This window comes from Ammospiza caudacuta, chromosome 8 (assembly GCF_027887145.1).
Source record: "Ammospiza caudacuta isolate bAmmCau1 chromosome 8, bAmmCau1.pri, whole genome shotgun sequence".
Taxonomy (NCBI): Eukaryota; Metazoa; Chordata; class Aves; order Passeriformes; family Passerellidae; genus Ammospiza; species Ammospiza caudacuta.
In genome coordinates, this window is record NC_080600.1 from 33,047,062 (window position 1) to 33,062,370 (window position 15,309).

Genomic DNA, 15,309 nt, shown 5'->3' on the forward strand with positions numbered 1-15,309 from the left:
CATTAGAGGAAAAACAGTTATAATGAAAAGGCAGATAATTGCAGGACCTGGAAAAGAGACTTGTGACATTAATGCCTGTCCACCTCATTCTCACCTAAATCCACTGTCTTCAGGCCCAGCCTAAACTGGATTGTCTTTCCCTCCAACACAGCAGAAAGGTATTCCACATTCCAGTGCAGGGCTGGCCAGTTGCCAACCATGTTACAGAAGACTGCAGGTTGCTGTAGAGACATCACAATTTCCTTGGTTTTCTCAGGAGTAAATGGTTTGACATCTTCATCTATGTAAAGAAAAAAAAACGATGGAGATGATTTATCATACATGAAGTTTTACCTATCATCTTCCATGGGACAGAAAAAAATTAGAACTAAGGCCTCCTTTGTTTATGACAGATTGTTTTATTATATTTGTAGATTTTTTTAAAAATCAAAGTTGTATTGCAAAGACTGCAAGAACTAAATTAAAGTTTAAAGCTTTGTATTAGCACATAAAATATAAAGCAAAAAATAAAAATAGGCACATGTTTAGAATTTTCACTTGTATCTTAGGCAATATAGCACTGTAGCCAAACTGCTTAGAAATAGGCTACCAATAAAACAAACTTGCAAATAATGTTCAGAGTTTAGAGAACATAAATTTAATGAGTAGCAGTTTTTCTGCATGGGATTCTTTCCAAAATTGTAGTGTATTGTCAGAGGTAGCAAATGGGCTCTCCATGTGTTCTCTTTAAACTGAGGAACAGTAGCACAACCAATCAGCAGGTATTTTTGAAGTGTTTTAAAATTTCATCAACAGAATTTTAGAAAAAGGAAATGATGCCAATCCAAGAACTAAACTAACCCAAGATTTCCATTTATTCCTTTGCTGTTTAGAGATTTATATGTCCCACTGAAACTGTCAAGCTGAAATGCTGGCAATCTTGAATTAACTCAGCACTTTCAGAACAACATTTCTTTAGGGACATATTCAGAGGGAAAATCTGGAGTTTTTTAAAAGGAATGACATCTCTGTAGAGCAGAAAAGGTGGACTACAGCTTCAGATCATAAAAAAATCCATTCATTATTTTAACCTCTATTGAGGTTAACTCATCCAGAATTTTTATCTGTATAATGGCTAAGATTTAACATACTGAATTGATACAAATGGCTCCTTGTGACTTCCAGCAGTTTATTTAAAACAAACAAACCAATTCAATTCAATCATTGTATACAGGGGTCAAATGATGGTCTGGCATACATGATGAATTTAATAAATACAGGCCAAGAAAATTTCCTTCCCCTCTGGGTACTAATTTTGCCTGTCATTCCTCCCCATGTATGGGAGATGGCAGAGAACCACCCAGTGGCACATGGGGCAACCCTGTGGGGCCAGCTGGGGGAAACACAAGGTGACCCACTGGGAACAATGTCACTGAGAAAAGTTCTTCAGTATTAATTTAAATGCAACAAAAATCTAAAATATATCTATGAATGCTGAAGTGGGAATGACAGGAGTAAGAGGTGTCCTGTACATGCTGTGTGCTGTATCTTGTTGGTAACTTTTCTGAGTCCCTCCTCTTTTGACAGGGTTTATACTCCCACATAGCTGTGCTTTTTGGTTTTCTAAATTAGGCTGCTATCTTCACACAAACTCAGTGGGAGGTATTGGGACTGGGATTTCCTAGAGTCAATGGGTCTCTTATTCCACAGTCTTCAGGGAAATCAAATCCCTCACTTTTCCCTCATGAAAACTCCATTGTGAAGCTTTAAAACTAAAGACCTCTGGTATTTCATCTTCATGGAATATAAAAATTTTAAATGGCTTCTCTTTCCTAAGGCAGACAACAGGAGGGAGCTTGGATTTTGGTTTGTTTTCCACATTTGCTCTCCTAGGCAGAGCAACACTTGACAGGATGGTGTTGCTGTGACACAGGGATGTCTCTGACACTTGGCCTTCAGTCTCACACCCAGCAGCTGACACAAGCAGGACAGAAGGAGCCTCACAGGGACCGTATGGCTCACCATATGCTCTTCCCCACCCCTGAGGAGGCTCTGGGCTTCCCAAGGAGAGGTTGGCACACCTGGGGGAGCAGCTCCAGGGCAGGCAGAAAGGCCATCTGCAGACACAGGGCACGTGCTCTGAGCCACCAGGAGCTGCCTGGAGGCACGGCAAGAGGGGAAAGCTCAGCATGTTTATTCACAGCCGTTCTGGTCAGGAGCTAACACAAGACTTGGTCCAGATCTGAACACTCCCAGGGGGTTTATATAACTTCTGACTTTCACCAGGGCAATTATAATATTGCACAGAGGTGCTTTCACCATGTGGGAGCTGGCAGGCCTTACCTACCTTTCAGATTTTCCAGCTCATAAAAATGAAATCACTTCTGCTTAGGCCATGTTTATCACTGCATGGCTGTCTTTTTGACTACTCAGGGCTTTTTTTTGCTTTAAGGGCACTACATTTAAGTATTTTAGAGGATGTAAATGCAAATAAATGCAAGAAACTGGTGACACCTTTTTGGAAGATTTTGTAAAGCTGACTTTTATTGCAAAAGTTTCAGGTTTATCCTGTAACTTCAGTGAACAGTTGGGATGTGCTACAAAAGCAGAAATTTTACTGGAAGAGACAGGAAGGCTCCTTGAAGCCCAACTGTTGATTCTGTGTGGCTTTCTAATGTGATTTCCACATGCACATCATGCTTTTGCAAGGTGTGGTTTTAACCACAGGGCATACACACACAGTGGGAAGTTCAGAGCTGAAGCTACTGGGAGAGCAGGCCACTGGCAAACAAAAAACCACAATTAGGTTAAATAGCCTCTCCTCTACTGTAAGATTGTCATGTCACCATGTTCAGTTGTAAACGTATTTCCCTATGAAATCAAGAAAAAATGAAAGAGTCTGTCTTACTAAGATGCTAATAATTCCTATCTTCAAACAGTATTAAAATCTTTGTTAAATAAGTATATATCTTCTCCTGATATAGATAATCACATACGGTACATATAATGCACAGTGGCATTTGAAACATTTTAGAAAATTTAAAGACTTAAACAAATATACATTAGGGATTTTTGCAAAGACAAATGCAGACTCTTGCTGGATCTGTGTGAAGAATTTGTGTCTTGATTTGCCTTTGTATATTTCTTGGTGAGAACAGAGTCAGCTAAACGGAATTCTTTCCCTGTAACACTTGTCATGCATATCTAAGTGCCTGCTAGAGAAAAGACACTTGATAAAAAGTAAATATCATATAATACAGCAAATAGATATTATCATAATTTGGAGAACTCCGCTCAAGACCAACAGAGATTTCTGATGAAACCATATGCTGTAGGAGTGGGGAAAAGTAATTAAAAGAGATATCTGAAGATAGAAGATCTGAAGAGAGATTACCAGGGTTATAGTTTAAAATAATAATTTCCTTAATTGTTATTATCATAGTTTCACAAAAACCTTATAAACTGGGCTGTTGCTTCTTGGTATTTTTTAGCTTGAGATTGATGGTAATGAGTCCAAGACAAAACCTGAGGTTATGTAGCATATATAAGTATACATACAGTTTGGATACAGATGTGCACAAGTAAAAGGTGAAAAAATAAAATGTGTAGCAAAGAAGAAAAATATCCATTGCACATCTTAGGCATTAAATATCAAATTCCTAGGGGAGACTGGGTAGCAGGAGAGAATAGAAATGCATATTCCCTTGAAAAAGAAAAGCTCTGTGGGAGTCTTAATTTTCTCAGTTGTACTCTGATCCACAAGAGAAAAGGAATACTTCAGCTTAGCTCTTTCTATCAGGCTCAACAAATGGTGCGACTTCACAGTACAAAAGGAAGCAGGAATAATTTGTCTCGTGTTTTGACTTTACCCAAGGCATGTACAGAATCCAGCCAGGAACTGAAAAAATGAACCAAGTTTTAGCTCAAGTTTTGTAATTGTGGCAGCTTATATAATTGGCAAAACACATAGGTGTTCTTTAGAAAGGCAAAACCTTGCAAAATAGAGATCTCCCAATTAAAAAAAAGAAAGCTCTCCCGTTGTCTTTACCCAAAGTACTGTCAAACATTAAGCCTCATCCAGACTTAGCACTGAGGGCAGGTAAAAGAAAAGTAATGAATTGGCCAAGTAGTCTCCAGTAGACTTTGTGCTTCCAAAACAGAAAATAATTTAATGTTTCTGATTAACAATTTTTCTGACTAACTGAGTTGGGTTTGGGAATTAAGAGTTTAGCACAGCAGGCAGTCTAACTAAAAGTGGACTTGATCAAAGTTGTTCAGAAGTTAAATGTACAGTCATTAAAAAGCTAAATGTACTGTCATTCATTTAAAATAATTTAGCAAATTATAAGAATTCATTAGTGCATGGCAGTTGGCTTCTGCCAAAACAACCTGCTGCTTAAATATGAGATTTAATTGAGAGGTATTAAAATTATTTTCTAAAATAGGAAGTACAAGGAAATCCTGGTAATGTATTTGGTACATACATCATCAAATTGTTTTTCTAGCAAATCTGTAATGCTCCCTTTTCCTTACTTCTTTTATTAAAAAAAAAAAAAAAACATTTTGAATACATTAATACAGAGCAGTCAGTGAGTCAATAAAAATCACCTAACCTCCAGAATCTTAACTATTCAACAACCCAGAGTGGGAAAAGAGAAGGTACGGGGGAAGATGAGCAAACTCCCCAAACCAAATATAAGTGACTTGCTTTGGAGGTCAGACTTAATGGTTTCACAGTACATTAATTCTGTAAATTAAAAAACCAACTTTAAATAATCTGCATTTTAATCTGCAGTGTGATTACAACACTAGGCACTATAATCAGCCTCCTCTGGGCAAACAGAATGCCTCTAAATATACATGTGTAGTTTTCAGGATTGGCTGCACCAACATCTAGGTATTACCTGCCAGCCAGCTATTGCTGTTGCTCTTAATTTTGGCTGTGGGAATGTTAATGCTGTGAACGCACACAGCCAGCAGGCAGCTACCTGCACATCAGATGTGCAGATGCTTTGGTTACTGAAGGAGAGGTGGCAGCTACCCCAGATGTGCAGATGCTTTGGTTACTGAAGGAGAGGTGGCAGCTACCCCAGATGTGCAGATGCTTTGGTTACTGAAGGAGAGGTGGCAGCTACCCCAGATGTGCAGATGCTTTGGTTACTGAAGGAGAGGTGGCAGCTACCCCAGTTGTGCAGATGCTTTGGTTACTGAAGGAGAGGTGGCAGCTACCCCAGATGTGCAGATGCTTTGGTTACTGAAGGAGAGGTGGCAGTTGCACGGAGACTCTGGACAGACCAGTCTGCACTTGTCAGACTGGCAGCCTGAAGCCAACACAGCCTTCCTTCCTCTCCGACACTGCTACTGAAGAAGGAGGGCAGCCAAAGGAAGAAAAGAAAGAGGCTGAATGAGGAATTTGGACTCAGTTTCCAGTACTCCTGTGGCAGGGATGAGCATCTTGCAGTTTTTCTTACAGGAAGTTGAAGTGACTTCAGACGTGAAGTAAGAGAGGGGTGGGAGCCATGCCCAAACCTCATCTTGTCCTTCCGATAGAGCAACGGGAATTGCTGCCAGACTCCTTAGGGGGGAGCAGGGGAGGGACCTCCCCCCGCCTGCTCCAAATGACGTATGCTCAAGCATACGTTTAGGAAATTGTTCCCCTAAATGCCCTACGGCTCTTCCTCGAAAGCTCTTCCTGACCCCCTGGCCAGCCCCTGCCCGACGTCTCTCCTCCATCCTGCCGTGCAGGTTCAGAATGCAGCCCTGCCAGTTTCAGCTCATGAACTGAATGCTCAATGACCTCAGCTCCTCTGGTCTCCTCCAGCAGAAGAAACGCTTGAAGGAAAAGCCTGTGGTCTTTAACCAAAACCTTCCACCAAGATATAAAAAGATAGACTATTCTTCCTTAAGCTAGGCTGCCAAAATTCCACCTTTCTGTTAGCCTGTGGGGTGTGAATTACACACACCTGCTACTGAGGAAATTCAGTAGCCAAAACGCATCTTCCCAGTGGCCCACCAGCACTGATACACATTTCTGACATTTGCTAATAAACAGAAAATTTAATACAAAATTCAATGCTAATATAGCATTATAATTGAAGGTAAGGGAACTTGCATGTCAGGAAGTTAATGTGTGTATTTCTAAGGAAAAAAAAGAATTTGTTCATATTATAAGCAAAGTTTATTTGTATTTCTTTTTCTATTCCTTGTCAGTAGTACCTATGAAAGCACTACTCTTAAATAGATGAATACACTGTATAAAATTCACTGTCAGAAACTGTAACCAATTGTGACTTTATTGTTGTTCAGTCCTGCAAACTTGACTGACAAGAACTTCAAAATGGCAGCAACAAAAGAATCTAAATCTTCTCATTTACACTATTTTCCCATAAGTTATGTAGTAAATAGTCAATAGTATTCTCAAAATACATGCTTTTTGTCCCTACAAGCTATTGTAATAAATAGTAATTAATACAATGGAGCCTTTTGAATTTGATCCTCAAAGGAGTTCTGATGGCACTATACATGACCTTTGTTCACCATCATACTGCACAGGATACAAATTATGATTAATGACAAAGTCAATTAGAGGTATAATTAATTGTCAGAATGAAATTATACTTTAAAAGAGTATAAGAAATTTTTGAATTACATGAATTATTGACTTGAAAGAGACCCACCATGTGAACCTGAAGAACAGTTTCTGAAATGCACAATAAGGGGATTAGATTCAGGGATTGCCATTATTATAGGAATACTAAGGAAAAAGCATGGCTATTATTCCATTGTTTACATCATTCAAGTTCTTTCAGCATGGCTAAAACAATCAGAAATGACTTTAATCTTTGCTTCAAATTCCTATTTCTGTTCATAAAGATTTTCATGCTGCAACATGAATTTTGATGGTGAAAAACTGTTAACAGTGCATATTTTGAATCCTGGGGTTCATATAGACCCAGACCATATAGGTTCATGTAAAAATATTGCTTTACTTTGACATAATGTCAGCAATACACTTGACCAAAACAGCCCACAAAAATGTGAACTACCAAGGTTTTCTAACTTAATTTTCAACCTTAACATGTTCATGGTTAGTTCTGGTTTTTAATATAACTATTAAACATAAACTCTTCTTTAGCTGAAAAAGCACAGCCTTTTCACAACTTTGTAATACAGTGAACTGCTGCTAGTGATGTCAACATATCTTCAGCATTTTCCCTCCAGAGATTTCCTTTATCTTTTCTTTTTCAAATAACAACTGCCTGCAAAGTTTCTGTATCTGTAAACACCAAGACTAAATATCAGAGAAGATCAAGGACTGCAGGCCCAAGTTGCTACTCAGATCTCCATGAACTCCTGTTGTAATCAGCTGCATCTGCATTTCTGGAGACTGAAGGTGACCTTTAATTATACAACAAACTATGACAGTGCTGCTGCTTTGGAATTTTGGAAGTTTCTTGCAATATGTAAAATCTACCAAAACTCAGTATTTTTCAGCCTATGAGTAAATAGGGAAAACTCCTTACAGTTTCAATATTTTCATATTCTTTTTAAACATTAGTATCACTCAACATTGTCTGATGTAATACTAGTATTAGAAGGAATGATGTCTTTTATGTCTGGTCTTCAAAAGTATGAATTTTACATAGAATTTTAAGATAACCCCTGAACATTAGCGAAATAATAAAACTGTGAAAGGTTAAAGTTGTACTTTTATACCAAGACATCCAAACTACCTTACCATTGCTCTTTTTAAAAATAATCTTACAGAACCCAACATCTCATGCTACTATATCTACTCCCAAGAATTTCATTGCGTCTGTGATCACAAAGCATAGAATATTTAAACTTTATTCATATATGTCCCTGCTGAGAAAAGCACAAAGAAATAATCTATTCAGCCTCTTCTTTCTATATGGAATTACATGTTAGAGTCACATTTTCAAAGACACAAAAAACATTTTGTGAGCTTTTTTCCTCAATATGTATTTGATCCCAAACACCTATCCAGACAATCAGGTCTTCAGACAACTCATTTGCAGAGCTCACAGCATACCTATTGTATGACAGCTAAACGTGACTAGACCAACACAAACAAACTCCCTAATGTCTACATTGTTAATTATAGCAGAGAGGTAATTAAACTACCCCTTATTGCTTCCATGTAAGACAACAGGAGAACAATGGCACAGTTTGATAAGAAATGAGAAACACGCGCACCAGAGGCACAAAGGATAGACCAGTACCAGAGCACCATGACTATCTCTCCTTGCTGGCACCAGAGACAATGAGACCTGCACTGAGGCAGTCCCAGCACAAGGAAACAGTGGAGATTTTCACCCTGTACTTCCCAATTCAAGCCTAGCATCCTGTGACTCAGTTCATTTGCATAATTCTCAGGTTTTCAGGAAGACAGGAACCATCAGTCTTTGGAAATGAATTTCCTTAACATAACTTTGGGGTGTAAAATATTCCACTGATGTCATTTGAGGTTACTTGCACATGGTGGCCCTGATTAAAATGAGACAACACAGGGGCAGTAGTCTGCTGAAGCTGGAGTTCCAATATAAACTCCCTACAATGTCTAAGACATGGAGCCTGAAGGCTAAGTGAGGTAGGGAAGTAGCCAACAAAATTACCTTGATGAAAGACATCATGTAGCTTCCACCTCCCCCTCAAAGAAGATACAATCATCACTTACATGTTCATCATTAAGGAGGTGATGAATGGAAGGAGAAGCAGAAATGGAGCACAGAATGCTTTAAATGTGCTCAAAGCCCAAGCCAGATGTGACTTTTGCATATTCTTTTTGAGAGCTGCACTAAAGAACCTGCAGTGTGGTGTACAGAGAATCCAGTGACATGTCTTTCATTAGCCAGCCACAAAGGTAGACTCCACAAGAAAAGGTGGAAAATCCCACCTCTCCCTAGAGAATCTTACAATGGGCTCTGGCTCACCACAAACCTGGAATCCTCTGCACTACAATGGTCACTCTGCAGTGGGGATACACACAGCTGCAATCAAAAGGTATAAATGAATTCCCCACTGGAAAACACTGAAGTTTGAATTTAAGGATAAAACTGCTCAGCTTTCATAAGCTAAAGATGTGTCTGGTCTGTATTTTTGCTTCCTGTTGATACTAGAAAAAAGGAAGCACTGTAAAACCTGAAGGACCAGGAAATCATTGTATGACGTTAGAGCTGGAGTTCACATACTTCCCAATGAAAAAGGAAGGCAAGAAAATATGCTGAATGAATACACAGATTGGAAGGTGCCCAAACCAGAGCAGATTTCAACCAACCTGTTCCTGAGCAACTAGAATAGAAACAATGTCAAAACTTAAGGAAGGAAGAACAGGATTTGCTCACACCTCACAGGCTCACCTTCAGAAGCGTTTTTCAAGATGGGGTGTAAAGAACTCACCCATTACAGATCCCTGCTACACCAGTGTTGTTTATGGCAGCTCTGAAACTGCACTGTCATAGTTCCAGCTGAAGTCTGGAAATTGAGGGAAATCCCTGGTAAACAGAACTTTTTTTAGATCCTGGAAGGAATTTTCATAATCTGCAAAATACTACTTTTCAATCTTTGAATTAATTTTGGGTTCTGCCCATTTGTGCCAAAATGCTTCTAAACTTTATGGGGTATGCAATGACTTGCTGCTTGTCACATTGCAAGGTATGAGTTGACACAAGAAAGGACAAGATTGTATACATGACATTAGGAGCTGTTGGGAGAGAGGTGTAAGAACCAAGGGGACACTGACATTCACTGAATCTCTGAGGAATGTCACATGGAGGCAAATCTGTCAAAACCATGGCGACAGGAAAGAGCAAATGGCCCTTCCTAATGTGCTAGGAACTGGGGGGTGCCCCATGGGGGGATGCTCTCCTGGACTGCTGAGCACAACATTACATGACAGATGTGTTTTCGCTGAACTAGACTCTCCAGATGCCCCAAGGTGGGGCAACAAACCATCACAGCCTCAGTTTATATTAATAAGCCAATCTTAAATTGGCACACTGCAGGTGCCAACCTGCAAGCAGATCCACCAGGCCTGCCTCAGGAATGGCAAGAGCATTTGGAAGCAATGACAGCCCCAGTCGTGTAATTTTTGTCTGTCACCACTAGTCTATCAGAGCTCCAGGCAACCAACTCCTCCTAAGATGAATTCCTGAATGTTTTAGGTCAGACACAGGCAGACAGGCAGGAATATGGTCACACAACCACCTCAGAGCTTGTAGGTTGGAAATGAAGGCACCTACCAATGGACACACTATTGTGCTCAGGCAAGTAGTACCTGCATGGGCATCTGTATCACAGTTTGGATCCAGGTGTCATTCTGTCCATGCAAGACCTGCATAGACATGAAAGTTATGGGCCAGGAGAGAAAATAACCTTTCTGCTTGCCTGAATATATGTGCATTTCATCTGATAATATTCAAATCTCTTTAGCTACATTATAATGAGGTTAAAGCAAGAAAAATTTCCCCACCTCAAATATTACAAATGTCAGTAATGAGAACAGTAAAAATGTCACCACACGGAGAAAAGAGTGAAATTAGCATATTTAGAGGAGTATTATACCCATGAGTGAAATAATGCAATCAGCTAGCTGCAAGATAAAGCTAATTTGGTTTCCAACAGTTTATCAACAATACACTGCTCCTTTACATTAACAAATTTAACTAATACCATATCCTGCAAACAAGAATAATTCACACAGAATATTACACTGTGTTAATTAAATAGCTGGAACAGAAAAGGTCAGGCCATGACTGAAAGATGTGCATATGGGTTGTGAAGCTATGAAAAGATGGAGCGATTTCAAATCAAGCAATTAAAATAAATTATTTAAATCATCATTAAGTCAATAATAAATATACTTAAATATTTTTAAGCCTATTTTGACAGCCCCTTTAGTTTGTTGCTGTTTCTCAGAAATTTCTCTTTCCTCATGAAAGAGTCAAAATATCTTGAAACCCATCGTAAGATGAAGTGTCTTGGCTAAGTTATCAAAGAATGATCCTGCTTATATTCAAGTTTTCATTTGACAAGGCAGATAATATGAGGCATGAGACAAGTTTTGCAGTTAAAAAGGACACCACAAAACCCCACTTGTCTTATTTCTTGATGGGTTTCCTGCCACTAGAACCATGAAACCTCCACAATTACTACAGTTAATTGAAAAATGTTCAAAGAGAGAAGTACTTTTTCACATTGTTTACTTCTGCAAATAGCAGCACTTTGTCTTTGGATGAATGCCAGCAAATCACTTAAATTACAGTTGTAACATACCCTTTTTAAATTGAAAGAATGTTTTGGCATGGGCTAAACTATGCTGAGCTGGTAATGTATGAAAAAGACTTAGTAAAATAGGGAATTAATCTTATTGGGAGCTCCAAAGCACTACCAGAATATATATCAGCCATGAGGAAGTCTGAATCTCACCCTATGTTTTTACTGTACTTTTGTCACTACAGCTGTACACAGCAGCCTCAAATTTGAGTTTTCTGTATGTCCCCCATTATTTAATTGTGTGTGAATTTTATTTTTCATGTGGCATTTCCTGAAGTTTTGTAGACAAAATATAATTTTCTTTTGATCATAGTTCAGCTGATTTCAGTCAGCATATACTTTCAGTATAGGAAACTGAGCTGCATGGACTAAAAAAAAAGCAATGTCTGTTATGTTCTGAGAAGAATTTCATGGGAATGAAATGAAACCTTGGAGATTTTGGCTGCAAAATTGTGGGATGGTGGCCATGTGTAAAACTCAGCTGTGCACTGCCCAGTACATCAACAGTTATGACACTGACACTGGACATAAAACCAGTCTGTGGGGATCCCACCGTTCAGCTCTCCTCGTTTAATTACACAGGCATTAATCAAGCCAACTTCCAGACTTGGTGACAGAATGTCTAATCAAGCCACACTGAAATACCCAATATTTTAGGGCACATGAAGCACTGTGCAGCATACGAGCCATTAATTTTATGACAAGTACAGATGGTTGATCTACAGATAAATTCTAACATAAACTAATCTAATGAATACATACTTCAATCTATTTAAATGATAATACTAATGAGCATAGTGTTCCCCACATGATGGTATATTGACCCGAATTATTTTTAAAATGAACTTCTGTGCTTGTTGTATCCGAACCCTGCTATTTTTTCCCGCTCAGTTCGGACTGTGGTTGATTTGTATCCACCAAAGCAACACGATTTCCTTCTCCCTTTAAGAGGATCGATATCCGAGGGACGCCCTGCTGCAGCACCTCCCAGCGCGAAGGTACCACGCTGCTGAGGGGGCCCGCGGCCGACAGGGACGTGTTGGAGGAGGAGCTGATGGAGGGGCTCGGCGGGTCCGGTCACAGGCCCGGTCACGGCCCCGCTTCAGCCGCCGTTTCACCCTCCCCATACCCTCCTCGGCCCGGGCCTGCAGCCGCGCCGCGCTGGGCTCCGGGCCGAGGGGCACCTACCCGGCGCGGGGGGACGGCAGCTCTGCGCCCCGGCCATGCTCCGGCGGCTCTGCCTGCGGGGCGGCTCGGGCGGGCCTCGCTCGGCACCGCCTTCGGCGGCGCAAGGGGCAGCGCGGCCCGGGAGCCGCGGCGGGGCGGAGCCGGTGGCGGCGTGACGGCCGGAGCTCCCCGGCCCAGCCGGTGACACCCGGGCGGCCGCGCCCGCGGGCTGCCGCGCTCCTGCCCCGGGCTCCAATCCCCCGCTCCCCGCGGGGCGCGGCCCGGTGCCTTCCCCGTCCCGCACGCCCCCGCTGCCTGCCGGCGCGGCTCTCTCCCCGCGGGCGGCGGGCCCGGCTCTCCTCCGCGGCGCCGGTTCCTCCTCCCCTCGCCGGCGGAGGAAGGAGGCGGCCGCCGGCCCTCCCCGACCGCGCATGCGGCAGCGCCGGGCCGGGGCAGCGCTGCCGCGCTCGGGGGCTGAAGTGTGGGTGTCCCTTCCCCCGGCCCCGTCCCCTCCTCCCCTGCGGGCCCCCGGCAGCGCCCCCGCAGATGGGCTTGGGCTGGAGCAGCGCGGAGGAGCGGCGGCCCCTCCTGCCGCCGCCGCCGCAGCAGCCGCGGCCGCAGCCGCGGGGGCCGGCGGGGGTCCCGGCGGGGCGGCTGCCGCCGCTGTCGGGCCGCGTGTACGGGCGGCGGTGGCTGGTGCTGCTGCTGTTCTCGCTGCTGGGCTTCGCGCAAGGCCTGGTGTGGAACACCTGGGGCCCTATCCAGAACTCGGCCCGCCTGGCCTTCGGCTTCAGCGGCTGGGACATCGCCCTGCTCGTCTTCTGGGGGCCCATCGGCTTCGCGCCCTGCTTCTTCTTCATGTGGCTCATGGACAAGAAGGGTGAGCGGGGCCGGGGGCGGCGGGGCCGGGGGTTCGGGACTCCCCGACCCGCTCCTGTGGCTTTCCCCGGGCCAGGCGGCGACGCCGTGGCCGTGTCCCCCGGCGCTGCGGTCCCGTGGCCGGTGAAGGGGACCCTGCCAGACCGGGAACACTCGGGCCCAATGGCCTCGGCCTTAAAAAGGGTTGACTAACGCCTAAAAGGCATCATGACTGCTGTTTTCAGTACTCTGCCCAAACGAAGACTCACCAAACTCCATTCACAAGGAAGATACTTAAGCTAAGCGGAATTAGGGCATCTGACGTCGCATGCGAGGTGTGGGTCTGGAGGAGCTGCTCCAGTCCGGCATTGCCATCCAGCTGTTTGACCTGGTGGTGATTTCTGGTTACCAGCTGTCAAACAAACACGCGTTGATGTTTTGATCAAGTAGTGCCATTGCTCAGGGTGGCCATTGCATCTTGAAAGAAGTTCTTCATTTTTAAAAGCAGGCTGGACATGAAGTTGGTGGTTTTCTTTCCATTGTGCTAGGGAGATACAAAGACAGAGAACACAGAGAAGTTGTGCTTTGGTGTTTCAAAGAGGAGTACAAGGCAGAGTTTCCTAATTTGTGTTCAGACCATTGCATCTCAGTAGCAAACTTACCAAAATTGTGTTTGTCCCTGGAGAACTTCTCCAGGGTCTGCGTGGTTCCTCTGTGGTCATCCAGAGGACCATTCCAGTGAGGTCAAGCATCTGTATTTGCAGATATCAGCTTTTGGGCCTAAATCCACGGAAGGGATTTCTTTTAATTCCTGTTTAAACAGACCTCTAAACAGGAGATAGTCACCAGTGGACCCTTGTGGCTCCTGATCCTAAGTCCTACGTATTCCATTTATTTAGGAATTAATAGCTTATTTGTGGGAAAGGAAGGGGAAGAGGAAGGGAAAGTGAAAGCAGGCAGGGAGAAAAGTTGTATTTGAGAAGGCCTGTTTCAAAACTGTAATTACTTTTCCTAAAATTGAAGAGGCATTGGGGGAATAAAATTTACTGGGCTGAAAGTATATTCTGGAAATGAGTCCATGGTGGCTGTTCATCCAGTTTTCTCTCAAGCAGTTTAGACTTGAGCTGGCAATATCTGTGTCGATTGATACATAATAGTGTTGTTAATGATCTTAAAATTAAAGCAAGTTAGTTTGGTTTCTACAGTGAAGACTGCTCATGGCATGAAGGAAATAAAGGTAAATGTGAACCTATGCTTAGAGAGCTGAGTCTGTATTTTTATTTCTACATTTTCTATGAAGTTGATCCTGAGCAATGCAAAATAAAACTGTAAAAGTTTTGAAGCAATTCATGGGAAAAGAAACTTTAGTATTTTGTGCTTTTATATTATGATTAGTAGTGTAGTTGTGGGATTTCTTGGTTTCACGTGTAGGTTGTTTTGATGAGAATATGTATACAGGTGTTCTTCTCATTTCCCTAACCGATTGCTTTGGAGGGTTCTTTTGTGTGTTTGTTGGGTTTTTTTTTTTAAATTCTCATGTTCATTGGAGGTGCAGATATGAGCAACCCCTTTACTCTTGGTTTGTTGCTGTCCTTATTGAGAGAATGTTGTTAGGTAACCTGAACAGGGCATCTCAACTCATTTCGCTGTGTGCGTAAGGAGTACATATGGGCACTGGAGCAAGTTCTTTCCAGCAGGTTTTGTGAGGGCACTGAATGTTTTCTGATACTGTTTCTTGCTCTTTGCTGAGTCTGGGTGATTCCCACAGAGAATGTGGTGCTGTTCACTTTGGAAGTGATGGTGGAGTCCTGTCACTTGGTTCATCATGGAGCAGACAGGAGAGCTGCTGAGCCCCCAGTCAGCCATGGGGCACACTTCACTGGAGGCATGCTCTGGGGAGGAGTTACCTGCTCTTTGGAGTACACATGTTCCCGGAGGATCTTGACTATTGCTTTGAAGCTGTAAAGTTGGTTGAATCTGATCTTGCAAGGCTCATATTTCACTTGCTTG

At 42.6% G+C, this 15,309-nt stretch overlaps 2 protein-coding genes across 3 annotated transcripts in view; one reads left to right on the top strand and one right to left on the bottom strand.

Moving 5' to 3' along the window:
- HSPBAP1 (HSPB1 associated protein 1) overlaps positions 1–12,637 on the bottom strand; it is a 38,371-nt gene extending 25,734 nt beyond the window's left edge. The window contains exons 1-2 of one of the 2 annotated variants that reach the window (XM_058809629.1): positions 12,463–12,637; positions 95–280 (exon numbers count right to left, since the gene is read on the bottom strand). In XM_058809629.1, coding sequence (XP_058665612.1) covers positions 95–280; positions 12,463–12,499 — 223 coding nt within the window. In that variant the 5' untranslated portion in view covers positions 12,500–12,637. Of the gene's footprint in view, positions 1–94; positions 330–12,462 lie in introns of those variants that run through there. The other variant, XM_058809628.1, reaches the window with a different exon arrangement.
- A 350-nt stretch (positions 12,638–12,987) lies between these two features.
- Positions 12,988–15,309, top strand: part of SLC49A4 (solute carrier family 49 member 4) — a 67,462-nt gene continuing 65,140 nt past the window's right edge. The window contains exon 1 of the mRNA XM_058809413.1: positions 12,988–13,321. Coding sequence (XP_058665396.1) covers positions 12,988–13,321 — 334 coding nt within the window. The remainder of the gene's footprint in view (positions 13,322–15,309) is intronic.